The sequence below is a fragment of the Aspergillus pseudonomiae genome (assembly GCF_009193645.1).
Source record: "Aspergillus pseudonomiae strain CBS 119388 unplaced genomic scaffold BDV37scaffold_94, whole genome shotgun sequence".
Classification (NCBI taxonomy): domain Eukaryota; kingdom Fungi; phylum Ascomycota; class Eurotiomycetes; order Eurotiales; family Aspergillaceae; genus Aspergillus; species Aspergillus pseudonomiae.
The window spans coordinates 106,860-134,318 of NW_022476086.1; the positions used below are offsets into that span (position 1 = coordinate 106,860).

Here is a 27,459-nt window from a genome sequence, read left to right on the forward strand (position 1 = left end):
TTCTGTATTTTTTTTTTTTTTTTTTTTTAGTTTTTCTTTCAGTTGGCATATCAAGATCGCACATTAGGAGTATTGTATATTGATCGGATCTGTTTTCCGGTCATGTTTTGATTGAAGATAATCACATAATCATACTATTAAAGACCATGAAGTGTACAGCACTAGTAAGAGATAAGAAGCTAATGTTCAATGAATCATTAGGGCTAAATCAATACTCACATCAACATGCCACGAAGAACAATATAGCAGATAGGATCATTGAAGGGCAATTTCTAGTAACGCTACCGCCGGCCGAGCAGCATCATTCCATTATCTGAATGGGAATCCCGACGAATTTAGCCAGAGACACTCACCCCAGACCATACACCAACCTCTTATTCCGCCCGGTACAAACTCTCCAAACGAACTATCATCACCAACACACCCCCAGCATCGAGGACGACGACAACCTCATCCGCGGAATCCAGTCTCACGACGATGAGTAACCACGAGAGCCGTCCATCCACAGCCCGTGAATTCCTCCTCCAGCAATCCTTGTCTATCTCAAGGCCGCCCTTCTTCTGTTATGGGTCTACAGGCCCACAGCTCTGAGGGAAGATATCATGCGATGGGGGTTGGTTGCACCAGTGATATCATCGGGATTAGAGCGCACTGAACCGGCGGGGGGGTATATATCGTGGATCAAGTCTGGGGAGATGGTGGATATGTCTACCTCATTTGATGCGGATTGAGCCGGAATGGAGGTCTAGAAGGCGTAGGAGAGAGAGAAAAGCAGAGAGAATTTGTCGCTGGGGAGGACACGGCATGTGCTGTCCCAATTTCAGGGCCCATACTGTATTCCTTCTGGCTCTTCTAGTCCTATATTGCAATACTAACTTCGAAAAAATAAAGATGAGGAGAAAGATTGCGGATGGTGTGATGGAAAGGGAAGCTTTGTTCGAACAGCAGGGTTAAGTCAAAGACATCTCTACAATGCTTGCTTATAGGTCTAAAGCCACTATTATGTACGGGGTCGTCAATGCATGAACTGTTGTTGTTATAGACGTTCGAAAAGAGCACTTCGCAAACAATGGATTGACGTCATGGCTCTTTTGGTAGAAGGGACACGGAGTCAGTCAGTTATGATCTTAGACGAAGAAGGCCCCTGACAGGTCATGACGAGTTCACTCTAATACAAGCTAAGTTTTGTCGGACTTCCGTCGGGGCGCGCCGGCATTATCCGTGCACTTGGATTGGAAAGATGAAGATGTGCATGTATAACTCCTGCTAGTCAGTCTAGGTTGGAGTTTAAATGCAGTGATTGGTGGGCTATTGAATATCTTATCTTAACTTGGCGCATGGATATATAGATAAGCCAGTCTCGTTGCTGGAATTAAGATCAACATACGGAAAACCCCGGAATCTTGGAGGATCTGATGTAACTTGGGGGCGGGAAATATAACAAGCACTTCCTGATAATGCTAATAGCGGAGATCCTTTTATGCTGTGGAATATAGTAGAGGTTTACAGTTGTTATTATACGTACTCAGCTGGAAATTCCATGACCATGTAACAAGGCCATCAAGAATGGACATCACTCATTATATAAAACATTCACACTACGTCATCCAGAACCAGGTGGCCTAGGATGGAAGGAGTAATAGATAAATACATTACGTTACTTCCAACTTCTCTTCCCAAGACATTATGCACGTGATCACCATGACGCCGGGCCGAATTTCTCTCCAGTAATTTCTACGGCTGTGCCGGAAGCATCCATGGTATCTGCCGCGATACGAGTGCCCCACCAGTCTGGGAATGTGGTGCGAGTCAGTTGCAGACAAAGGAAGATGACGATCGTGGATAGTGTGAGGCCGACATCGAGCCCGGCAGATAGGACGTAGTTGTACTGCATCCACCAGCCCCGCCAGCGGCTGCGAATCCACTTGTTGAAGATAAAGCCAACGATGCCCCAGCTGAGGTAGTTGAGCGGTGTAGCAGGGGGGATCAATCCGGCACCGGTGAAGATTAGAGGCGCGCTGAGGTAGCGGATCTTGCTTCGGGGCCATATACGGGCGCCCAGATAGATCAGAATGGGTAACGCAGCGCCAGCGAGCCAGAACCACATCATGCCGGAATAGAGCTGGCCGGGTGAGAACATGCGAGCGGGACCAATGACTCCCCAGATGACGGAGGCGTTGAAGAAAACGCGGCCGTTTGGACAGGTGTAGTGGTTCGCTTGGCCCAGCTCACAAACCCCGTCGATCGATCCTAACGCCCAGTTCATGACGGCAATCTGGACGATCGATGTCCACAGGGTGGCGACCATCTGGGCGGCAAATGTAACTCGGGGAGGAATTTTCATATAGTGACCTGTACAAGAATTAGTCACGGAACCGGGGTCATCTAGGGCTGAAACTGACCGAGTTTCATGTCTTGGCAGAAGTATAAGCCCTGGGACATGGATATATAGCCAAATGTTTTGAAAAGCATCATGGCCATTGGCTTTCCTGGCTGCATGTAGCCGATCACAAACTCTGTCAAAACATTAAGTCCCAGCTGGATGTTTGTGGCTGCCTGGACAATTCCAACAGGCAGAGTCCACACAATGGCCATGATCAAGGCGACAAAGAAGGCCCACCAACTCAGGTGAGTAGGATATCCGAGTGACACGCCCAGACCTATACCCATCATGGTCAAAAAGAGTGCACCGTACCACCACAGTGGTACAGGCTTGAAGCGAGCCATAAGACGGGCGTGGACATCATCCTCAGTCTTGTGAAAAGTCTTGAGACGAGCCAAGATCTCCTTGCCATGAAATAGTATAGCATGCAGAAGGACGGATATAACGCCAGCAAAGCTCAAACCATAGCACAAAGCGAATGTAGTTGAGAGAAAGAGAGGCGAGTACTCTTTGTACTTAGCCTCATCGAAGGTAAACTCTGGTGTCAGGATTTTGGACACATTGTATACCTCCCCGAGGTTATCATAGCTGCTGGAGTCACTGATGGGCAAATGCTTGAACCAATAGGCATTGCTGTAGTGTAGACCAATCGTACAAAACCAGTAGAACACTACCATACCAATAAGGGTGTTTGCATGCGCATGCCACGGCGAGATCAATGGACTGAAGTTGAATCCAGAGATCTGGGTCCAGTCAAAGGTGATAGGGAGTAAAGACAAGCCCGTCCAGCCGCCGAAGAGCTGGTTGACGACAGGGCTCTGGGGCTTAATCCACGTCACCCAGGCGAAAACGCTGAGGAAGGGGGCAATATAACCAGGGAACCAATACCAGACAAAAGATCCGATCAAACAGTACAAAAACATGCGATATCTGCCGATTGTCCAGCCAGCGACCTTTCGTGGGTCGGGGAGTGTGCGATCGTGCAGGGCGCTAAAGATGGATGTATTGATGAGCGTCGATGGCCAAATCATGGCTGCTGGGGCGACCAGGAATCGGTGAAAGAAGCCAGCAAAGCCAAAGCCCAACATCTGAGTACATATACACAAGAGGAGCTCATAGCCCCACCCGAACCGCTGCTTGTAGAAGGCTCGTTGGGCAACTATGATATCGGTGGCATAGGCAGTACCGCCACCAAAAGAAGCATTGGCCATCAGGACTGCAATGGCGTGTTCCTTTTTGCTAAAAGGGCCGGGGTTCAGATTGAACTTGAGACCAAACACAGTGAAAGTTTTGTTAGGTAGCAACATAGCCCAAGCTACACCAATTGGGTAGGCCACAACCTGAACAACATACGAAGGAATAACAATGTACGGCTGCCGCAGAGAGAACAGCATGTTCATTCCCGATGCAACGGTGGATAGGACTAGGCCAATGACCCAGGCGCGGATGGTATTGGTATGGCCACCCTCATCGTAGTTGGGGACGGCTGCACGGACTTCTGGATATGGAGAATTGTCAATGAGCTCCTGGGCAGCTTCTGCTGCATCTTTGTCGTCAATATCGTCGGTGACATCTTCGGGCAAGTTTGGATCCCATTGATGATCCTTCTTCAGTTGCTTCAGATGGGAAATGGCCGCATCCGGTGCTGCTTCATCGATGGCCGCTCCGGTGGTCACGGCCACAGTGGGTTCAGTCTCTTTCTCCTTCATTGTGGCGCGTGACAGGGAGACGACACCACCAGAGTGCGTTGATATGAGAGGATGGCCGTGTTTGCACCGACCATCCAACTGGAGAAGAGAGGAAAAGTAAAGGGGTAAGCTCGCTAAGAGAGCGTTGGGATGTGGAAAGGAAAGGAAGAGTGTTGAAGGCAGTTACCCCATATAAATGATATGATGGCAATCTGCTCCTTGCCAAAATGGTGGGGACAGTAGCTATGTCCGATGGTAGCCCGACATCTTATCGTCTATGCATGGACAAATTAATTAATTGTAAATGGAACCAGCGCTATCAAATCATACCAAAGCCACTAAATTCCTGTGTAGGTTCCGATGTAACCCCGGCTCAGAAACCAAAGCTTCCACTTCCCAAAGCTCGTCTTTCTAAACATACCGATGTTGGGCAAGACATACAAAGTGAACCTCCACACAAAAGAGAACAATAGGGCCATTTTATCGTGCTGACAGAACGGCCACTCGGGCAATCTCACATGAACACAATATTTTGATTATGCAGATCAGCTCTGAAGACTCCCCAGGCTTCAACAACTTGTACAATCCGGCCACAGTATGGAAGGAAATCTCCGCGGATCGGCACTGTTGTGCTATATCGGCTAATGGCTGAGCCCTGATAGGCTCCCTCAGCTATCCGGTGGACATCACGCTAGGACTCCTGGACCAGTTCTCTGACCTACTACATCTTTGTGAGTGGCCATTGACGAATGGACCTGACCACGACCCGGAGTGGCGTTCCTATGCATGTTTCACCGCAACCAGCGCTAGGGAGATAGAAGGCCGGATCAAGGAGTAATTGAAATTAGTCGCGAAATGCGTCGGGCGTCCGGTCCGTATCTGGGGTATTAAGCATTGGATTTCTTGCGCTAACTCGGTGGAGGGTGGTGGGGGCCAATCTGCAACTGTAGCCTATGGGTGGCGTGGATGCGATACCGATAGGGGGAATGGGTTGATACGAGGCGTGAGACCCCGGCGCTCCCACCCGCCCAAGCTTGTTCCTGATAAGCAATGGAACACACCACCGCAAAGCCCTACACCAAATGAATGGTCCAGTCCACCGACGAGAAACATCATTTGATCACGATATCTGTGGCAAAGTCTGCGTGACCTGTTTGGGGGCCTGCCTAGCGTCGTTTAGACAATATACTATGCGGGGCCAATACGAATTGAAGATATCGCGAGGCCTCGGTTAACCCGGGAATAAGAATGGCAAGTCTTCGGAGGTTGTCTGGCTATAACCCTAACCGCTTCTGAAAGTTAACTCCGTCTTAGCTTCAACTTGGCGGGCTTGATAAGGCCCATGCAACAGAGTGGAGCCAATCGCCAGCGCTTCTCGAAGCCTGCTTCAACCCCAGGTGCGGGAGCGATAGGGCGATGTAACGTGGCCCAAAAATTGGCACTCTTTGCACCCAATTTCCTTCCTATTCTGGGGTCATGATCCATGAATGGTGGTTTGGATCTCCCCTAGAAACTTATGGGAGACATAGCACACTGTGTTTGTCCAAGGTCGGCCTTTGTTCAAAATACCGCCACAGGAAGGTTTGTCCTACTGTGGGATAACTAGCAATCCGGGCGCAGATGAATAGATAACATCATTAGCGACCAGTTTACGTGCCTTGGACACCCGCACGGACATCGATGTAAGGTATCCTTTTTGGTCTAACCTTGATTTTTGGCCTGGACTTCTGTATTTGGCAGGTGCGAAGATAGAACATTGTTCTAGCGCAGAAGACACTAAGACGTGGGACTCAGCAACGGCCAGATTCGGCTATGATACAGCTAGTGGCCTCAATGCATATGCCCGCACTAGACCTCATTCGCAGCTACATCGTCAGAGCGTCCTATGAGGCTGTCCCACTATGTTGGCGAAGGGGGCAAGGCCACATGGCGAATGGATACCGTCGGATGCCAGGTATCAACAAACACGACAAGCCATGTGTCTTGCATATTTCTTGTTATGGTTCTGCGAATGGCAGGTGAAATATGATTGCCACGCTCTATAGTGATTGAGTGTGAGCATGGCATCGTCTAGGCAACTGTAGCGCTGTGAGCTAAAAGGGTCAATCGCAGCCAGGCCCACTCCTACATTGAAATCAGAAGGCGCGATAAACCGACATCTGGGACCAGGTTTGTCGCATTTACCGAAGCACCTGTGGTCCTCCAGCGACGGTGTCTATGTTAGTCCGGCACTACTATTCAGTCTAAGCCATTGGCGCCGACCGGGAAGTTATTGGCGCTAGATGGCAGTTCCTATCGATGACCAACCTGGGCCATACGGCTCAGTCGGAGGATAGAGCCCGTCATCGCCCAAGGCCCATTCAAAATCAGCCAGAAACCGGTCATCAAACAGGACAGGCTCATGACGTTCCATCAGGCCAATCGGTGCAGTTACCACCCCACCGGTGCTGTCTCGATTGGAATCAATCCCTATGCCGATGATAAGCTTCACCATGAGGGGTAAGATGAAAGAAACATACCATCCGGCGCATTCCCCTGGGAGGGGAACCCTGACCGACACTGGGGGTCATGCTCTTCCCGCCACCACCATACTGCATCCACCACAGGACTAAGCATCAGTCGACTACGGATCCGAAGCGTTGGGAAGTCGCTCCCGTCGGACTTGCGAAAGGCCTTTGTACTATTCCAAAGTTGATTTAATACAATAACCGTTTTCGCCGCAGCGTCATTGTTCTGGACAGACATCTGTTTAAGAAGATTAATTGCCATAAAGAAACATGATCGAGCCCTCTCAAGATCTAATCCAGGTAACGCGGGGCCCTTGAGTATCCGCAAGAGGGCTATTGAGGCGAGGAGCAGCGCAAAATACAACTCCAGAGGAGTTGTGGCAAGATTCAGGGGGGTTCGGCTTAAATCTTGAACGGACTCGGTAACCAAACAGGCGGTAGATAGGAGACGCTGGATGCACCCCGTCGAGAATAATGTTTGGCTTTTGAAAAAGTGCAACATTTGAATGCTTAGACGACAAGTGGTGGTTTGGATCCGGTCATGCGCTAGATGGCAGTGAGCTTCTCCCGTACTAATGTAGAGGAAGATCAGTATTACCTTGACTTATCTGTGTCTCCAGATCAGTGACCTGGTTCTCAAATGTACGCAACAAGATATCTAAAGCTCTTTCTTGCTCTAGGGACATTGTTCGTACTCCGATCTCAAGAACAGCCGCACTACAACGGGCAACCAGCTCCTGGCATTTCCTCTCCAAGACGAGTGACGGCGATAGCTTCTGAACATCCACTTCGCGTTGTGCAAAGTCCTGCTCTAGTTCCATAAAAGAGCGAGGCGGGTGCCCCTTTATTGAACAGGCACTGGCATCTCTTAGCACCTCGCAGGCAAGGTGGTGGTTTGCACCTTACCGTTGGTACACAATGACACAGCGTGCCCAAAGCTCTGATCGCCGCATCAGTTCCGCCTCCGATGGGGCAGGAATCCTTTTCTTAGTGAACTCGTGGCTCAACATGGGGATATGAAGCCCGTTCTGCATGGCAATATGCAGCATACTACCACTTAACGGAAAGGTTAATTCGGGCCTTGTATTATCCTTCGGCAGTGGCCATGTGAGGAAGAGCAGCAAGGCCTGGATTATATGCCAGGGGGCTGATGTCGACGCGAGTGAAAGTAAGGCCATGTCTGTAATGCTTCTTGCGAGCGCCGTAAGCAATGTCGGATTTTTTGGGTACGTCCTGCATGCAACCCCGATGACAGCCCAAAATAGGAAGGGGCATTGTGCATAGTACGTGTTGGGGGTGGTTAATGGGTCCAACACGGGGAGGAACTGGGCATATTGGTCAAAGAACCTGGTCTCTATTAGCTGGCACAGCAACATCTATCGTACGCTAGGCGCATACAGTTGAAATATTTCGTCTATTTCTTCTCCAGTGACCTCAACACCACTCAAAGTACGTGGCACTGTCGGATCTGAAGCCCGGTCTCCTGGGGCATATTCCGCTCGTGGTAGGGGCGGCCCTAAGGAGAGTGAAGGAACTGATGTTTCAGCATAGGAGGCTGGAGGTGACTGTGATTGAGGTGTTAAGTGGAGGCCAGCTTCTGTCCTCGTGGAATGCACACCCATTTCCGCAGCAGCTGTCAGCATGGCGATAGGTGAAGGCTGAGGGAGAGCACTTTGTGAAGACCTCAATCTCTTCCGCAACTCATCTGTCTCCTGTTCTAATTCTGAAAGTCGTCTTTTCCAGTCAATCTCTGTATGGACTTCTGATGCTAAGAGAGCCCCTTTGTCTACTCACTGGCGTTTGTGTTCTCTCCGGAATGGATCGGAGATTATGCACTGTGCTTTCATCTTGACACACCTGGTGCATGGCCGATCAGGGTTGAGATAAGCATCGCACCGAGCCTAGAGACGCTAAGATTAGGAAAACTCGGTGTTATAGTCATTTTTGATAACTTCATGGTACAAAAGCGAAAGGGAGAGCCCGTTACTGGGTGACTCGCCTTTTGCTGCCTGCACTCGGTGCAAGCTTTCTTGCTCCGTTTCGATGGCCTTTCGACGCGTTAGTGGGATGCTATCGTGGCAGCACCGTTGAGCATAAGCTCATTGCTTACATCGCATTATCTTGATCGTCCATTCTATTCAAACAATCGATTGCACTCTAAACCTGGCAGACTGACAATGTAGTATCGGGGGAGATGAATGTTGATGGCACCACGGTGAGAGAATATTAACAGAAAAAAGCACGGAGATAGGACCACAATCTCCGCGAGCTTACTCTCTGAGTAACTACTAAATACAGCACAACAGATATTTACAGACGAGATAGTTGTAAGTATATTGCTCAGTGACATGGTATATGTGTAGTTTTTATGCACATATTAAATTATATGCACACAGACGTGGTTGACTCATTAGCTTGTAGTGAACCTCCAACATTGAATACAATATAGTACAGAATCTACCGAGGAGCTTGTCTCAGCAACTCCCTAAATTACTTGGTGCCTTAGGCCATTGTTGTCATCCGCTAATCACCTGCCATTTCGCTAAATCAGATTAATCACGATGTACCAAGGCAAACGTGCTTTTCATTTTGATAATTTCAATGCTAATATGTAGTAGTAATAGAATCGTGTTCATAGGATCTCCTGCTAATAAAGGCATCCCGGTACCGGCTTGCCATGTCGGGTGTTGCCGACAGGGCGGTGGTTCGACTTTCCGGTCCCGGCTTGTGTCTGTTTCTGGACACAAGCAATCAACAACAGTCTGACTTGGTACTACTTCTTTCGTTGGTTCTTCTTGGAGAAATCGTATAAAAAAAAATTCATGATGCATTTCATTCAAGTAGAATTTTTGTTTAATTTTTTTTTAAGACTCCTCTGGATTTAGTTTTATTTTTTCTATTTATTTATTTATTTATTTATTTTTCTGGTGTGTTGTGTTTGGGATATTTCGAAAAATATATTTGCTGGTGTAGCTGCCTACGGAATGCATCCCGTTGGGTATTAAGGACAAGGGGTATACTTAGTATAGTCATCGTAGCAAGAAAATAGACCAAACAAGCCAGCAAGGAAAAATAAAAAATAATATATAGAGAACAAGAAAAGACAGAAAGAAACAAAAAGAAATGCCATAAGCAGCAAGTCTATTCACCCGGAGCATTATAAGAATATTAGCCCAACCACGGATAGATCATAGAGCTCTCACCGAGGAATGTCACACGTCACGTGGGACAAGGAGTATGATGCCTCCCCTTTTCTGGGCAGATCAGATATGTGAGGTCACCTGTAAGACACACTAGCGACATGGGCGCTGCGTTATTTTCAAGGGCCCAGGATGCCTCTTGCACAGCGTTGCAATATGGGGTGTGATCCCCAGAGGCAAACCAAAACACTCCACAAACAGCTTCCAGTTGGTCTCGCAATGCTACTTTCATACCGGCCGTACATTCTCACATGCTGGAGACCAAGGCTATAAACGGGCGCCACGACACGGTGGGTAGTGATCAAGGAGACATTTGGGGCTCGTGGTGCATTTCTCCGGAGACCGTATACTGATGGTTCTAGGCTTCTTTAGACTTGATTGAGTATAACGTGAGCAGCCCATTAGCAGTGCGGATATAAGACTCGATTGGATAGCTCCATTCCAAATAGAGCATCAGTTTGATCAATATAGCGCGCCGCAAGGAGTGATAGACCGGAGGGAGGTTGTGCCACAACCGTTTCATGAACGGAGTTGTGCCCAGTCCTGAAGAGATGGTATAGTGAATGTAGGAATTGATGACAGCTCCCAATTCGGGGGTGTGCGTCAGTATTACTCGGTAGTCTGCGGATGTGTCATACTATTAGCTCTACTGGAGGCCGTTGACCAATGTCCCACTCTGGATGTATTCGTGAAGCTTCTCTAGCATTAGGCACAATCCAAGTACTAACCAAGTAGATTTGTGTCAATGACGATTATTGGAAGTATCAGCGCTCGACTGCCATATATATGGTTCCATGTATCCAGAAGACCAGTCAACACTTCCAAAGCCTGTAAGAACTAATTGGCTGTGGCAAGCGAAACAACAATGGTTCCTCTTTATGGTAAATAACCTTAAGCCCGAGAAGCGGATCCATGTCGCGGCGAATGCATTCAGAATGATATCAGCGGGGAGAACATGGGGGGTTATAATATATACAATTAATATGCGAGAAATTAGAGGAGATGAAAGCCAGTTCCATCTTGATTGCCCAAAGCAGTTCTGCTGTTCCATATGAATGACAACTTGCCATCGATTCATGAATCGAAATGTGCCTCAGACATTGAATAGATATTAATGGCGAAGAAGCTGTCATAATATCCCAAGCAGGAGGGGAAATAACAGGGGATCAACCCGTCAGGGGGCGTCGGATAACGAATAAACATTCACACTCGTTATAGTGACCATCCAAAACCCCCAGGGTGAAGCAGAGTAACTTTAATGGTAAGGAAACTCTACTGCGCAAGCTGCAAAGCGATACTACACCTGAGGGTGTCAAACAGGGGCAGGTGATAGAGGCAATACCTCCGATAATAGACATCGATCAATTTAGCTTTTGACAAACAGCCTATGGCCGTGCCCTGAACAGTTTAGATCTCATGAGCTCTAAATCTCGTCCGACTGCTAATTAGAACGATCTTCTGGGGATACCTCGTGGAGCACTAGAACCCCAAGGTGGTCTGTCAATTCCGATAGACGTGAGCGGTCCCTGCTGCATGGATCTGTTCAGCATTCTCCTCTGGCGTACAAGCTGACCTTGCTGTAGACGATGGAGTTATTGATCCTGAGACGACGCAGTGTTTAGATTGAATGTTAGCTGACCCTGAGGTTGGAAGTAAGAAGATTCGGGCCAACACCTGCAGTTAGAAGGATTTGCCATTTTTCAAAGTCCCTAATCAATTAGATAGCATTGGACACTGCCCTAAGAAAAAGCTTTGAGTTTTGGAAGGAACTAGTTAGTAGAGTGGAGCAATATGACATATACTATTAACAAGAGACATATCTCCATCTGTTTACGGTTTACATTTGACCAGCTGAGTTCGCTAGGATCTGCAATCGCGGCCTATACAACTGGCAGTCTAATGACTGCCTCCGAATACTGACTGGGATAATCATACGAGCTTCTCATAGCGTCAGCCACCCAGAACGTATAGGGTCATAGCTGTACTTGCTGCAGTGTCCTCCCACGCGCCTCTAAATCCTGTAGATCCGTTGAGATATGGGCATGGGCGAGTCACAGCGAAGGTTGTGTATGGTACAGGTAATCCGAATGGTACCCCTGGTGGATGATCTCTCACCTCTCTTTATACAGCATCTTGGAGTGAGATGCAAAGAAGCTTCCTGTCAGACAGTCAAACAACGACAAGGAAAGCTGACCTATATTCGCAGGGTCCTGGCGACGAACTATGACCCCACAACTGAGTTGATCAAAGAAGTACAAGATCGTCGGTCACATAAGATGGTTCTATCAAGCACGGGTAATGGCAACGGAAACCCGCCAAATCTATTTTTAATGACTCAGAACGAAAGGGCAAATGGTAGATGCCCAAAGGGATGACGTCCATTGCTCTCTAAAGCGCAGGGGAGGGGCCGGGGAATCCCTAGTGAGTGTGAGAGAATCTTGGATAACCCCCCTGAATTATGTTGATTAGATGGGTACTTCATTTTTAAGACCGCATAGAGGGGCATTGCATGATATGCAGCTACTGAAAGCCTACTGTGATGTGACAGCGGGCCTGGACTGACGATCCGTGTGTTTCTCACCGCGTTAGTCCATGTACATACATTAGACCCCGCCGAACGAAAACTGTTGAGAAAAGGGCAGAGACGTGTTCATTAGCCGAGCCATGTTGGAGATCCGTTCGGCCGCTCTCGGGATCCAAAATGACAAATTCTTGCATAAAGGGAAAGGTCTCTGGATCAAGGTTTGCGACCGGCTGAAGTGGCTCGTTCGGTACTACCAGCTGTGTACTATCAGAATCAGCCATCAAATAATCATGATCTAAGCTCCTTCCGAGTGGGGTATGTTGCAGATCAAATGGATTAGTGGATGATGGAGGGGTTTGCAATGTACATAGCTGAGATGTGGGAATTGTCATGGCCCGAAAGTTGCTCTGGGAGGATTGTATTGTTCAATTGATGGGGATTAGTATGAGGGAGATGCAATGTTTACAAACGCAGGAAGGGATTCGTTCTGCCGACGACAATTGAGTGAGTTGAGGGAGCCCGAAGTACTCCGTACACACATAAACAAAGCAAGAAGAGAGAGAAAGAAAGAGAGGTAAAGAGTTAGTTTGGTGGAACCCGAGAGAACGTGACCGACTGGCCAATTCCAGCAGAGTTCAACCCGTGACGCAAAGACCCTCCCTTCAGCTTTGCCCCTCATCACCCTCGTTTCATCCATTTGGATTCATTCCCAGCGATTGATTCACCTTGCTTCCCCCCCCTCCCTCCACTTGGTTCAACCCGCAATGACAAATACCCTTACCAGTGGATTCTTTCTTTCCCACCTAATGTAGCAATGCCACCCACGGCTGAGCAAGAGTCGATTTCCTTTCCCCGAATCGAGATTCAGGTGAATGACCGGGGAACCATGGAGGGTTATAAATACCCCCCGAGGTGCCATCATTCCTCGAAGGTCCCCAACTCATGAGCACCTTGTTCGCCTGACTCTACTCCGTACCCCAATCAACTTTAGCCCGATCCGATTTGTGACGTCAGAATGCCTTTGTCCGGCCACTGTCTCTGCAAAGCCGTCACCTACACGGTTGACCAAGACGAGCCGCTCATAACCGCGTACGACCACTGCGACGATTGTCAGCGTCAGAGTGGATCAACTTATTGTATGTGTGATCGTGCTTGCAATACCCATTCTCGGCGTCTGTTATTATAATATAAGCCTCACCAGACCATGGGCTAATATCTCTCGCTTCACAGCTCTCGTCGCGGTAGTACTCAAGGACAAATTAAAGATCAATGGACCCATCAAGAGCTACGCAGGAACTGGATCTTCAGGCCACCCAGTTCACCGACTTTTCTGTTCGGAGTGTGGCTCCCCTATTGCCCATGACCCCGAAGCTGCCCCAGAGATCATCGCCCTGAAGGCCGGAACCCTTGATGTGGAGATCAAGAAGAACCTGAAGCCTGTACGAGTCCCCAATATCCTTATGACAGGATAGGCTGCCCTTTGCTTTCTCAGCTAACGCGAGATATCTGTTTAGGACACCGAAATCTGGACCGCCAGCAAGCTTCCATTCTGCAAGGAGAGTCTCGCGAAGCCTTTCGAGCACATGCCGTCGCAATAGATACCCCATGGAAAATGGATGATTTCCAGTGGACACAATAGTCTTGACGATAAATAGTGTATGACCTATCTAATGAATGAAACTCTGATGGCAATTTTGATATTTGCACTCCGTATAACTTAGTATGCTGCGTCCATGCACCGCTGAATCCCAGGTCTGATTGGTGGACTGTAAATAGTTAGCTGTCATACTAGTAGTATTATTTAAGCTACTTGTTCTTGAACGAATGTTGGACTGTATGTTCCCTACCCTTTCAAATGATGACACGTCCTGGGCTCAGAAATGGGTTAGTTCCACCAATATTCGACCGGCAATATACTGGACTTGAGTGGGAACAACTGAAAATCCCCCGGTTGCTTGGCAAGGCTATTCATTTGGTGGATGGCGTAGTCGGGTACCGTCTCAGCATAACACCTGCTACATACAGAAAACCTTTGGCCAGCGACGGAAGAATGTGCGGTAGCATATATGGCAACCTATAAAGTGGATGACTCCCGTGTTCTCGAATGTACGAGGTTTCCTGTGCACATGGTGAGTGTGAAGATCGCCCTTGCAACCTGGTGAGTTTCGTTACTGCATGTGTCAAAGGCCGCCGCAACTTCCAAATGTCGTCAGGGACCCTTCATATCATTGACTCTCGGACGAAGCAGAAGTACGAAATTCCGATCAGGCGAAATGTGGTGTTTGCAACTGATCTCAAGAGTATCAAGGCACCAGGAGCTGGTACAGACCGAGCAGATCATGTGGCTAGTGGGCTGCGGGTGCACGATCCAGGGCTACAGAATACAACGGTGATAGAGTCAGCTATAAGTTATTCGTACGACAAAGGACATGACGAGACAGTGCACAGACTGACGTGTGTAGTGATCATGAAAGAGGCGTGCTTCTCTTTCGCGGTTACACCTTGGCCCAGTTATGGGACAGCGACTTCGAGGACATGTTGCATCTACTCGTTTGGGGCACATATCCAACACGGCAGCAGAAGCAAGATCTAAACCGAAAGCTTACACGCCAGATGCTGACTGTCCCAGAAAGTGTGCATCGAACAATCCAAGAACTTCCGTAAGGGCACCTGTGATTATGACCTTGTTCAACGACTGACCTTGGGTCTATAGCCGGACAACATCTCCATTGCCGCTGATCCTGGCTGGGCTCTCGGCTTATCTGGCGTGCTTTCCAGACACAATTCCCGCCTCAACACATGCGAATCTTTACCAAGGAAACCTGCATAATGTCGATCATGCGGTTATCCGAACTGTAGCCGCATATGGTGTTATTTTTGGTCTGGTAAATAGTCACCGGAAGGGCATTGATTTCCAGCCGCCATCGCCGGAGAATAGCTTGTGCGAGAATTTATTCACTATGGCTGGGCTGGTGGATCGGGCTTCCTCGCGCCCAGATCCAGTTAAGCTGTCGTGTTTCCGGCGCTTTGCCATGCTGAATGCCGACCATGGCATGGCCCTGGCCGCATTCGCAACGTTAGTGACAGCATCCTCCTTGACGGATCCTATCTCCTGCTTGATCAGTGCTGTAGCAGCCGCATATGGGCCCCTGCACTTTGGTGCTACTGTGTCTGCCCAGCGTACGCTCCGAGAGATCGGAAGCACAGGCAAGGTTCCCGAGTTTATCAAGGATGTAAAGGCCGGGCGAACGAAGCTCTTTGGATATGGACATCGTTCATACAAGGGCCATGATCCCAGAGTTCGTCCAATTCAATCAATCCTGAAGGACCTGGACTTATCATCGAACAATCATTTGAAAATAGCCGAACGCATAGAGGAAATAGCCTCAGCGGATGAGTACTTCCGTCGCAGAAGTCTGTACCCTAATGCTGACTTTTATGGTAACTTTGTCTTCACCGCGATGTAAGCTACGGGTTCCACAGATGAATTACCCCATGGCAGCTGACCAGTGATTAGTGGCTTCGACCCAGATATGATTCCAGCTGCTATGTTGACACAACGCATAATAGGGTTAATGGCCCATTGGCGGGAATACATGTGTATGTGCTGATTGCGGTGAGATAACGGAGTATTCTGACTCATGGCAGTGACACACGGCAAGCTGTTTCGACCATCGCACGTATACACAGGTGAAACGGAGGATAACAAGCCATTGCCAAAGATTTAACTGTATGAGCTGTAAGGATTACTTTTGTCTACCACACAGTAACATGATTGCTTCTCAGAAGGGGTTATGCTTTGCGGCTTCTGCCAGTCTAGCACAAGAGAATGCAATCCAATGAACCAGGCACTTAACAAGCTTTATGAAGGTGCTTGAAGACAACATCTTTGTCCTATAGTTACTGTACATAGTAGGCCCCATTAATCCTCAATGGACATACGCCTTCATGCCAAAGAAGAGCCAAGGCGAGATGACCAACAGCCAGGGAGCCTTGGTAGAAAGGCTACCTACTGAAACCACGCCTCTTTTACAATCTCATCCTGGAGCAGAGCGATATTCAGTCTTCACTACTAGACAAAAGCGGCTAATCATTCTCACAGCAGCCATAGCGTCGACGTTCTCCCCTATCTCGGCTAACATCTACTACCCAGCCCTCAATTCTATAGCTACCGATCTGGATGTAACCAGTTCCCAAATCAACTTAACTATAACCACATACATGGTACTTCATCCTTTTCACCAGTATCCACTGAAGAATTTCGTCTTTACTCAGCCCTACAATACATGCAGATATGTCAAGGTTTAGCACCAACCCTCACAGGCTCGTTCGCAGACCAAGCAGGCCGCCGCCCAGCCTACATCATCTGTTTTCTGATCTATATAACAAGCAACATCGCCCTAGCCCTACAACGCAGTTACCCCATGCTTCTGGTCCTTCGCGCGGTCCAGAGTAGTGGTAGCAGCGGCACTGTGGCCTTGGCATCGGCCGTCGCTGCCGATATCATCACCTCCGCCGAACGGGGAACATACATGAGCATTACCTCCCTAGGGAATATCCTCGCACCATCACTAGGGCCTCTCATAGGTGGTGTCTTGAGCGAGTATCTAGGATGGCAATCGATATTCTGGTTCCTCGCAATGTCATCCACCATCTTCTTCATCCCTCTCGTGCTCTTCTTTCCCGAAACATGTCGGACCATTGTCGGAGACGGTTCAATCCTGGCATCAAGATGGAACAAATCCATCTTCAATTGGTGGATCTCTAAACGTTCCTACAGGAAGCCTATTGCTACTCCCCCTACCAACCCAGAACCAGTGCTTCAAACACAACCGCCAAAAAGGAATATCAGCCCCCTATCTACGCTTTCCCTTCTCTTCCACCTCCCAACTAGCCTCATCTTCATATCCAACGGCCTTGTCTTTGCAAGCTACTACGCCATAACAGCCGGTCTACCTTCCCAGCTCAGATCCATCTATGGGCTAAGTGACTTGAATATCGGCTTAAGCTTCTTCCCAATAGGCGCCGGTACCCTCTTAAGCGCGACATTCAATGGGATCATCGTAGACTGGAATTACCGGCGAATGATGGCAAACGGCAGAAAGGACATGGACTACTTTGATGTCGAGAAGGCTCGATTGGGAGTTGGGGGGCCGATAGCTGTACGCACATACACCCCCATAAGGCTTTGTAGGCCGTTGAATACGAGTATCATTCTATACTAATATGACGAAAGCTCCTAGCGCCCCTCCCGATCCTCCTTTATGGCCTCGCAACGTCAACAATCAACCCGCCACCCCTCGCGCTGACACTAACACTCATCTTTACTATCTCCTTCACACTAACAGCCACGTACAACATCCTAAACATCCTTCTCGTGGACCTCCACTACACAACACCAGCAACAATAATGGCGACAAATAACCTCGTCCGCTGCTCCCTAGGCGCAGCAGCAACAGCCCTTGTACACCCCTGTATCCAGCGCTGGGGCGCTAGGGCGACATATTGTGGCGTGGCGGTGGTCGTACTGAGTGTCGTCCCTTTGTTATGGATGGTGTGGACATGGGGCTTACAGTGGAGGAAGAAATGATAGTGTATAGCTACATAGCACTATTTGTGCAGCACAGCCCAATCACCGGGGCCTGGTTGTGGGTGTTTGCTCAGATTCGATCCGATCTTGTACGCCTCGCCATCTCCTTCTCGCTTTCCTTCTCTATCCTATTCGTGAATTATGGTTCGTCCAATGTTTCTAGGTGGTCATTGCCCCAAAGCACAGATCAACTGTCTTGTTTATCATGATTAATTGCCGTGGCTTCAAGGTTACACACCGTGCCTTCGGTCTGATATGACAGGAGCTAAGAGTATAACTATAAGAGGGTTGTGAAGTCCGGTATACTCGTTCGTTTCTTTCAGGCTATAGCGATTCATCAAACGTTAGAAACAATGTTATGCATTCTCTTATACCTTCTCTGGACTGGTGCAGTAGCTCACATAAGTCTTCTGCCTCCAGATATCGCGATCTTGCATTTGCGATATCCTGAGACATCGTGGATATATCCCAGGGATACGATTTTGAAATCTAGTATATCTCTTACTCCACTATTCCCACCCTCATAATTTCCATAATCTCTAATAGATAATGCCCAAACCAGGAACAGCAGACTTACCCATAATAAGCACGCGCGGACTCAATCCCAAACTGACCTATGTCCTTCTGTTCTTTGATCTGGACGTTGTTTACGACATGAACGCCACAGTCGCACTACACTGGTACCAGCCTGATCTGTTTTGCGTTATGCAGATGGATATATGTCATGAGAATCGAATATACGAGACAACAGACGGGTATTCCAATGGCGGCATCCTGGTCAACCAGAGCATGGGAGCCGAATACATCGCTCCACGACCACCGCCCTTCTCGCACCATCGATATGTGCAGCTCCTCTTCGTCCAAAAGCCGGATTTCCAATTCCCGAAGTGCTATTCCCACATCTTCCCGCCGACGGCAGAGGCGAGGGCGGGCTTCGACATTCACCAGTTCGTAGCCGTCGCTAGGCTTGGTGCGCCAGTGGCAGGGAACTATTTCGTGGTGGAGTACGATGGGCCTGTGATGAAGCCGACGGCTACGGCTAGTCCGACGACGACGTGGCTACGGTCGATGCTGTGCGAGGGGGCAGATCCCACGGGTTCGGCCGGGACGAAGGCATGTGAGATGGGAGGGAAGCTGCAGGTGGTGATGTAGGACGACAGGGTCTAGACAAGGGACCAAGGGTGGATGCAGCAGCTCCTCGTGACGGTGGAGTTCAGGCGATAGGCAGATTGACACGTAGTGACTTGTGCACTAGCTTTTGATCACAGTAGCACTCGGTCCACGAAGCTGAACTGTAAGGCTTGGCAATTCAAACAGCGTGTTTTAATCACACCACGGTGAGGCAGCTAGGCGTAGGGGCGCTACGGCTATGATGAATTCCAAATACCTGGAACTGTCGATGGGTCGTGGAACCTGGATAATGTAACCTGGATAAGGAATGAACTGCATCTCATTGCTACCTTGGTGCTGAACTTTGAGCCTATTGATACCTCGGGGCACTGTGGAGAGGGTAGCAACGAGATGGGCTGGTACCTTGCAAAGAAACTGATCGGCCGGTATATAGGATGCCGGACAGAAGACTCAATGGTAGCTCACCGATCCAAACACGGTGTTGTGCTCAGTCGTCGCCATGAATCGAGATAGGTCGTCCAGAATGATTCCCGACCCTCTCCCCAAAAGCGTCAAAGTCCGCTCTACTTGCAATGCTTGTCAGCAAGCCAAAATCCGTTGTAGTCACGAGAGGCCATCGTGTCGCCGATGTCAAAAGCACAATATAGATTGTGTCTACAGCATGTCCCGACGCTTAGGAAGACCCGCAAAGAAGAGAGACAATGCGCAAGACGATTCGCTCGATTGTGGAACGTCAGATCACCCTCGTCACCAGACCAATCGAAGAGTTCGGAGTCCCAGGAAGAGGAAGGTCAAGAGGGACTCGGGCCAGAGAAGTGGCCATGATATAGCAAGTCCCCAGGATGAAGAGGAGGTGATCCTGGACGAAATTACCTTCAACGACTCTATTGTAGATGATATGTCTACAGAGGATACACGCCTACCAACCCCACCATTCCTAGATACAGACAAATTATCACTCTATGAGGGTTCGTTTTACATCCCCTATACGGGAGGGAGGCTAACATGGATGATCGGTTTGTGTTATCCAGGTTCCGATACCATAGATCTGTCCGACAACTGGCTACAGGAGTTTGTATCTGGACAGTCAGCCGACTTGGCGCAGGACCGCAACTTTCTCGATGCTCTTGGTATAAATAATACCGACACTGGTCTTACAGCGCTTCCATCAAGCACAAAAGATCTCACCGGCTCCACGGGGACAATCGACATGGCTTCCTTCGAGCTGCAGGACCAGTTGCCATTGGGCGCGTACTATCCACCAGCAAGTGGCCTCTCGGCCTACAGTGAGCCAACGACTGAAAGTGCGCAGGCAATGGCGGATATAGCGTCCCCTTATACAGCGTTTCTTAAAAGGGATTCGATAGCTTGGCCACAGACTGTACCGTCTTCAACAGAGAGTGATTCTGCTAGATTGCCTACCGCCAGCGAACATCTGAACCCACTAATTACAAGCAAGGGGCAGCGACGCACCCACGAATATAATCACTCATCGGAGGGTCCAGGGTTCGCCACGACTATTACAGCCCGCCAATATCAGTGTCAGTGCCATGATCATATTGCTCGAGATTTGATGCTGCTCAATATCAGCGCTTCTCGCACATGGCCAACAGTCACAATTGACTCAATCTTGAAATGTCAGCAGATCCTACAGCAGTTAACCGATACTATCCTCGAATGCGCCATTTGCTGCAAAACACGGGTAAATTTGCTCATGATAGTCGTTGTTAGCATCGACAGTCTAGTAACCGCACTCGAAACAATCACGTCCGTTGACGGTGGTGTTTGGGATGGCGTATTTGTCGAGTATCACGAGAGTCGCCTTCGGGAATATGGACAGGAGAGTTTGAATGGGGCTGCCAATCGTCGGTACAAAAACGGAAACTTTCACTTCAAAGCACAGGTGGAGGAATGTCCATTGTTAGTCGGAGGTTTCCCCGTCCCATCAGAAGAGAAGTTTACTTTTGTGAAACAAGTTTTGCACGCGCGACTTTGCGGGTTGTCAAGTATTATCGGTCGGATACAGCGCTGTACTGAGGAGATATTAGCTCTTCCGTCATCATGGGGAAGGTTGAGCATGATTACAGAGACGAATCGAAGGGTACAGTTGGTTATGACGAAAATGAAACTGCCGGCTAGACGTTGAAAGGGTACAATACCTGGAGGTAAAACCTTAATATAGCTTATATCTACATGTAATGATAATCACCCTATCTGTGCCTGCGTACCTGTGCAATCTATTTCACTCCCCAACATAATCCATCAATGATCGCGCCCTGATGGTACCATTCAGGCCATTCGCCGTATATGCGGCTATGCCTGGTCTTTTGAATGGCACTGCTTTTTGGATGCAAATGGTAGGTGCGTAGACACTAGTCCGGATTGACCGCTACTCGGAGGGTACGATAGTTGGGAACTATTGTTTTCAACTGTCAACTGCTGTGCGACCCTTTTACGGGTCTTAGGATGTGAGTGTGCCACGACGAACTGGCTCCTTAGCGAACGGACCAACAGAGCTCCCTCGTTGACTTCGAGCTGACGAAACGTGAGGCGGCTATCAAGTGAACGATCACATAGACAATAGAAAGTCGTATTCCTATTGGAGTAATTGATGGTTATGTGCGCCCTTGTAATTGGAAAATAACTTGAAGGGTATTCAAGCTTTAGGTTGGCGTGCCCCTTTTTCCCGATACAGTAACAGGTGCGTGGTAGACTACTGATTCACGCAACTGGGAAATAGACACCCTGAGGTATGTAGGGTGAGCATCTACCAGACGACCTTTGAGCTTTCTGACGTCGCGACATCAACTTTGTTTGGCAACGACAAGTTTGGGGACGAGTTCACTGCAACTGCCTCCCACAGATGGAACCCGAAAGCAGCTGTAGGTGTTCAATCGATGCCTTGCAAATTTTGACGGAGATCCGGAATGTAGACACGGTCGTGGAGTTTGAAACGATACTGGACTTGGTCCAGCGCGTCTATAGACAAGGACAAGCTATGTTGAATTGCAAAGATTGTCGCAAAGTTCCGCCACAGTCTTCCTCCGTCTTGACCATCCCGGCCCTCACCGATCATTGTCTTTCGTTGTTTGAGGCCGTATGCTCAGCATACAGCATCACCCACAAGAACTGTCTCTTCGACGCGACCATCCTGGCATTTGAGCAGCCTCTGCCCCACTTTATTTGCATTCGAAGCAAGGTGCAGCTGGGGGAAACAGATTTGGACGAAGCCGAGACGGGGATGTTAGTTCGAACCCTTCTGTGTCGCAATTCTATGAGGCTTCTCAGCCTACTAGAGGCTCTTCAGGGCATCCTCCGAACGCTTTCGACGGACAATACCCAGGTACACCGAGCTGGGGCGGCCACGCTGCGGGCGTACGAGTCGTCCGTCCAGTCAACCATGCACCGGTTCGTGGCATTCTTGGACCAGATAAAAGTCGAGCAACGTACGTAATTCATTTCATGTCCATGTATGATAAGCTAATTGCACCAGTGGGCTAAAGAAATACCAAGGGGCAGTCACCTTGTCTGATCATCGTACCACACGTATAATTCTGGAAGGCATTGCTGACGCGATTCGAGGCTAGTCTCTTCCGGTTATGGTAATGGCATTATTAGGTAATGAAGAAGTAATGAGAAGGATAGTACAAGAAACAAACGTATACCACTTCATCGTATCGTCCCCGATCCCACTTTTCTAACAGCATATGCTCCTTCTCTTCGTCCATGAGATTTTCCAAGTGATTGTAGGACCCGTGGCATGAGGATCCGCGGGATAGTATGATAAGTACCGTCTAACTAGGCCAGGGGCGTTCGAAGTGCCCAATCCACTGACCCCATCCGACGACTTTGCCAATCATTGCTTTTGTAACCTGCCTTTGGCTGACTCCTTGCAAACGATCGAACCGAAGGGGCTCGCTGAGGGCAACGACGGTAAAGATGTATCGATGAGCGCCATGTCCTAAAGGAGGGGCAGGTCCGATGTATGAGCTTCCGAGAAGGTTGGGGACGTATCTCCAGCCAGACCGAGTAACATGCTCTTTTGTGTTTGTGTCTTGCTCAGTGTCGTCTGGGAGCACACCCGTAATCGCAGGTGGAATGGCATAGAACAGCCCATGCATGACAACGAAGCGAGGAATGGGCGGGTCGATATCCTCGGAAATCAGGATATACTCTTTGACTTCGACCTTCGGAGGAGGAGTCCAGCGGAGTTCCGGGAAGCTACCATTCTTATCGGCAGCTAAACAAGTGTGGTGTGGGAGCATCGGTGAGCCGGACGGTCCGCATTCCGTGGCCTCCAACTGCATATTGGACAGTGGGAAGGTCTTGAAGGCTGCAGTCCGGATGATCTGCCCAGCATCGTGGCCACGAATGCGGTAGAGAAGCCGTCCCAAAAAATACTGTAAATAGAGAAGATTTCCTGCCATCGTGCTGACTATTGACAACCCCGGTGAGGGTAAAAGTAGATTTAAATCAAAAACACTGGTAGCAGTACAGAGGGATCAATCATGAAACCTATAGGTGACTGGTGAAGGTTTTATTAGTAGAAAAGAAGCACCGGTGAGAAAATCAAGAACCGGAAGGAACAATTGACTTGAAGCTGGAACGGCCCGGTACCGGCCACTCCTGTGGCTATGCATCATGGAGCAAATAAGGCCTGCTGACAAAAGACATAGACAATACGTAAATGAGAATAGCCATTCAATGTCATGCGTCATTAGAGGGCTTGACCTTGGTTGATACAATCTCGTTGGGTTTGCAAATATTAGAAGACATAAAGATTAAACATCTCTCCACAAACGCCTATGAATATACGAATAGGCACCTTATTCAGACTCCTACCACTGCAGCTCGGGGCGTGAATCAACATGATTTACAATGCCACGACCAGGCGTTAGACCCTTTCCCTCCATCATCGCTTCAAACAAGTTATTACCAAACTTTCTAAAGGCGGAGGCAATACCACCATGATGAAAGAGCTCTCTCTCCATTGGACTGAGATTAAACCTGAATGTTCTTCCATCCATGTTAATAATGCCATCGTCGAAGTCAATTGCGATCTCAGCTCCATCCTCGACGGCTGCATGGAATGATTTCTCTGCTATAGTAATGCCAAGGAGTCCAAGGTTTGGCATGTTGCGCTGAAAGATGAAAGCGAAGCTTTGGGCAATCACACATTTAATACCACACCCTGAGAAATGCGAGTTAGAAAATAAGGGAAAATGAACGGTGGGAGATGAAATTATAAGGGGTGTCATACCCAGCAATGCCATGACAGCCTGTTCCCGAGATGACCCACAGCCAAAGGCCTTGCCGGCAACCACGACATTAAAACCCTTTTTAACGCGGTCACGGAACTTTGGGTGTGTATGTTGCAAACAATACTCTCCAGCTGCCTCATTAGTTGCCATGTCGACCAAGAACTCAGCTGGTGCAAGCTTGAGAAGCTGTTAATCCACGGTGCTTATCTGATCCTCCTTAGTAGTCGACGACTTACAGCATCTGTATCTATAAAATCTCCAAGGATTTGGACCTTTCCTGTCAGAGCCTCATGCTTCACAGCCGGTGGTGCAGCCGGTGGTGCAGCCGGTGGTGCAGCCGGTATGCTTCTAATGGTTGGTTCCTTGTTCTGGATTTCACAGCAAGGCCTCGAAGGCTCGCTCGGTTCCATATATTCTACATTCTGGGTCCAGGCATCTTCTGGGACAATAGAAGCTCTATGTCGTCGAAGCTTGTCCCATTGCTCTGTGTCGATAGCATCCAGGAGATAGGTAGGATCAGTAACCCTCATCTCAAACGAGGATGCAGCAACAGTAGCAGCAGACCCGAGGTGTCCAATTGATCCTAGATTTGAAAATCAGTATATAGAAGAGCAGTTTGCCACGCATTTTTGAACTGTACCCTTTCCCATTCGATTCTCGAAGTTCCGATTTTGTGATGATAACCATATCTCACCCGGAGCGGCCTGGTCAGCAGACATACCAACACAGTAGCTACATCCAGGGATGCCGATATCAAATCCCGCTTCCTCGTACACTTCGACCAGGCTGAGTTGACGTAGTCGATGTAGAATCGGCATTGATCCAGGGACAACCTTTCTCTTACCTTTTACTGATGGCCTCAGTCCACCTTTCAGACCCTGTTCAAGTACTAAGGCGGCTAGTATGAGATCTTCTTCGGCAGTGGTACAGGCTCCAATAAAGCAACCGTCCAACTTCATGCCTTCACAAACAACAACGGGAACAACATCATCCGGCCGAGGATACTTTGCTATGAAGGATTGCACTTTGCTGAGATCAATTTCGTGAGTTTCAACGTATTGCGCATCGTCATCTGGCTTCATATAGATACTTGCGCTCTTGTGGCGTGGATTTCTGCGCTTTTGTATGAAGCTTTGTGTAAGGATATCCGGGACGAAGACTCCAGTAATGCCACCCAACTCCTACCGTATAGGTTAGAAGTGTGCTCCATGGTTAGGGGGTGATGTGATTCATACTGCCGTCATGTTCGATATTGCAAACCGAGCGTCAGAGGACAGATGTTCTAGTCCAGGTCCATTGTACTCCACAATTCTGTCCGAGGCAGTGGTATTCCTTTTCAATTGTTGCAATATAAAAAGGATTATATCTTTTCCGCCAATCCCCAGGTTGGGCTTTCCAACCAGACGGATTGCAATAGATTCTGGGACTTTGAACCACGTCTCTCCGGTTACCAGTGGCATTGTCACATCCGCAGCACCAAGACCGATAGCCAGACATCCAAGCGCTCCAGATGAACAAGTGTGCGAGTCCGACCCTACTATCAGCATGCCCGGCTGCGCTCGTTCACGATAGAACTCTGTGTGGAGAATTGTATACTATATGCGCTTATTAGTAGACCACTGGAGTTTGAGTAGAGAACTAACATTCATCCCTTGGTATTCTGTCAACTTAAACACTCGCTTTGCTCTTTCACTCGCATCGATCAATGCCTGAACCTTTGGGAGGTTGTTGACCCGCGGATCAACTACATGATCTCCTGCGAGCCAGAAGCGGTCATTACGAAAGATTCCTGGCTTCCTGAGTCGGTTGTACGTTGACTCCATGCCCTGGAATGCCCTGTGAGTGCACTATTGCTGAAGGGGAGAAGAAAACCTTCATCATGCACTTACTGCCCAAGAGGCTTCGGATGCAATCACCCAATCTACATCAACTCGTATGAGGTCGCCTGGAGCTACTGACCCCCGCCGATCAATATCGTGTAATGAGAAGATCTTCTCGCTCAGGGTCATGCCCCTTCGGCCTTTAGGGCGGACAGACAGCGACGCGGGAAATGACTTGGCCCTGTCTGCCGAATTCAGCGATTCCCACCATGCTGAAACCAGAAATAGAACCTCCGACTCTTGGTCTTCTGTAGGATCAGTATGTTCCGTAAGACCTAGCCCACCCAGCTCGGGAGGTTGTGCACATGTAATAAGGATATCGGTCAGAGCGTCAGATTCTCGGAAATGACCGTAATCACGAAGGGTGCCTTGTGCAATCATAAGGTTGTTTAAGAGATTGCTGCTGCCTAATGACAGAGTTCCTTCGATAAGCCTGTTAAATATTGCATTTTTCTTTTGTATGCTTGCTACAGGATGCACTTCTCAGGAGCATACCCTTTGCATCTTCGATCCTGATCTTCCGTACATCTTCCAGGATCTGGTAAAGGCGGCTTAGACCCGTCTTGCTCTTCTGAGACATGTTTGGCTGTCGTGGCTATAGAATGCTTTAATAGGTGGTAAGGTACAGTAGACTTGTAGCAGTCGGCATGTTCTAGGCCAGTCCCACGAACAGGATGGATGAAGTCCGATACGTCACTTCACCATTACCAAGGATGCTAAAAAACATGGACAGAGTAAGCCTGAGGCACATGCATAGTGTCTTGCGACTGCATAAGAGTGTAGGTCTCATTACAGGGTACAAAATAAAATACAGCCTTTTTGCTTTTGGAGAAGGTTAACGGCTCAATGAAGGGCTAAACAAAGGAGGCGTCAAACATCCGTCCCGTGGGCAATGCACTATGATTCGGGAGTATATGTATCTCTCTATCCGGATTTCTAGTTAAGGAGAAACCACCGACCGTTGCGAATATTTTCTACAAAGAAGAACAGAAAAATAAATTACGCGTATACCCCGCATGTAATATACCCCATTCATCGGAGCTTTTAAACTTAATGTTACGAGGTGGATGCAACCCATGTGAAGAAGGTACAACATCAGGCTTACTAAGAGACTACCTTAGTCTTGCCCGAGAGCTGCTCTCTCTCGAGTTGTCGCAGTACAAGTCATGGGATCTAAGCGATACGATTAGTAGTATTCCCCTTTAGCAACGCACCATGTTGTTGACGTTTGCTTCGATTGTTTGTACCGGGGTGGGGACCTGCAATATAAGGCAAGAATAAGGTACCGAGGACAG

At 48.6% G+C, this 27,459-nt stretch overlaps 6 protein-coding genes across 6 annotated transcripts; 3 read left to right on the top strand and 3 right to left on the bottom strand.

The window, feature by feature from the left end:
* Nucleotides 1-1,593: 1,593 nt before the first annotated feature.
* On the bottom strand, nucleotides 1,594-4,195 carry optB (small oligopeptide transporter, OPT family). The gene is made up of 2 exons (XM_032080312.1): nucleotides 2,403-4,195; nucleotides 1,594-2,352 (listed from the first exon to the last, which is right to left on the bottom strand). Exons 1-2 carry the CDS (start codon nucleotides 4,090-4,092, stop codon nucleotides 1,697-1,699), a joined length of 2,346 nt encoding a protein of 781 aa, XP_031936884.1. The 5' UTR covers nucleotides 4,093-4,195; the 3' UTR covers nucleotides 1,594-1,696.
* Nucleotides 4,196-6,349: 2,154 nt separating this feature from the next.
* On the bottom strand, nucleotides 6,350-8,221 carry BDV37DRAFT_287491 (uncharacterized protein; the record flags this gene model as incomplete). The annotated part of the gene is made up of 5 exons (XM_032088115.1): nucleotides 6,350-6,540; nucleotides 6,591-7,124; nucleotides 7,177-7,436; nucleotides 7,485-7,925; nucleotides 7,977-8,221. 5 exons carry the CDS (start codon nucleotides 8,219-8,221, stop codon nucleotides 6,350-6,352), a joined length of 1,671 nt encoding a protein of 556 aa, XP_031936885.1.
* Nucleotides 8,222-13,317: 5,096 nt separating this feature from the next.
* BDV37DRAFT_275195 (citrate synthase-like protein) lies at nucleotides 13,318-19,190 on the top strand (the record flags this gene model as incomplete). Its single annotated transcript, XM_032085355.1, has 17 exons — nucleotides 13,318-13,438; nucleotides 13,533-13,741; nucleotides 13,817-13,862; nucleotides 14,489-14,717; nucleotides 14,765-14,962; nucleotides 15,016-15,765; nucleotides 15,820-15,902; nucleotides 15,951-15,982; nucleotides 16,290-16,526; nucleotides 16,595-16,604; nucleotides 16,638-16,670; nucleotides 16,707-17,288; nucleotides 17,325-17,464; nucleotides 17,539-17,833; nucleotides 18,241-18,384; nucleotides 18,455-18,909; nucleotides 19,164-19,190. The coding sequence occupies 17 exons, from the start codon at nucleotides 13,318-13,320 to the stop codon at nucleotides 19,188-19,190; spliced, it is 3,591 nt and encodes a 1,196-aa protein (XP_031936886.1).
* A 494-nt stretch (nucleotides 19,191-19,684) lies between these two features.
* Nucleotides 19,685-21,162, top strand: BDV37DRAFT_275196 (uncharacterized protein; the record flags this gene model as incomplete). Its single annotated transcript, XM_032085356.1, has 3 exons — nucleotides 19,685-19,991; nucleotides 20,055-20,829; nucleotides 21,072-21,162. 3 exons carry the CDS (start codon nucleotides 19,685-19,687, stop codon nucleotides 21,160-21,162), a joined length of 1,173 nt encoding a protein of 390 aa, XP_031936887.1.
* A 507-nt stretch (nucleotides 21,163-21,669) lies between these two features.
* On the top strand, nucleotides 21,670-22,521 carry BDV37DRAFT_229046 (uncharacterized protein). Its single transcript, XM_032080313.1, has one exon. The coding sequence runs from the start codon at nucleotides 21,887-21,889 to the stop codon at nucleotides 22,475-22,477; it is 591 nt and encodes a 196-aa protein (XP_031936888.1). The 5' UTR covers nucleotides 21,670-21,886; the 3' UTR covers nucleotides 22,478-22,521.
* A 296-nt stretch (nucleotides 22,522-22,817) lies between these two features.
* BDV37DRAFT_275197 (uncharacterized protein) lies at nucleotides 22,818-26,744 on the bottom strand (the record flags this gene model as incomplete). Its single annotated transcript, XM_032085357.1, has 8 exons — nucleotides 22,818-23,244; nucleotides 23,866-24,214; nucleotides 24,284-24,461; nucleotides 24,521-24,867; nucleotides 25,153-25,465; nucleotides 25,928-26,110; nucleotides 26,174-26,617; nucleotides 26,691-26,744. The coding sequence occupies 8 exons, from the start codon at nucleotides 26,742-26,744 to the stop codon at nucleotides 22,818-22,820; spliced, it is 2,295 nt and encodes a 764-aa protein (XP_031936889.1).
* Nucleotides 26,745-27,459: the final 715 nt, after the last annotated feature.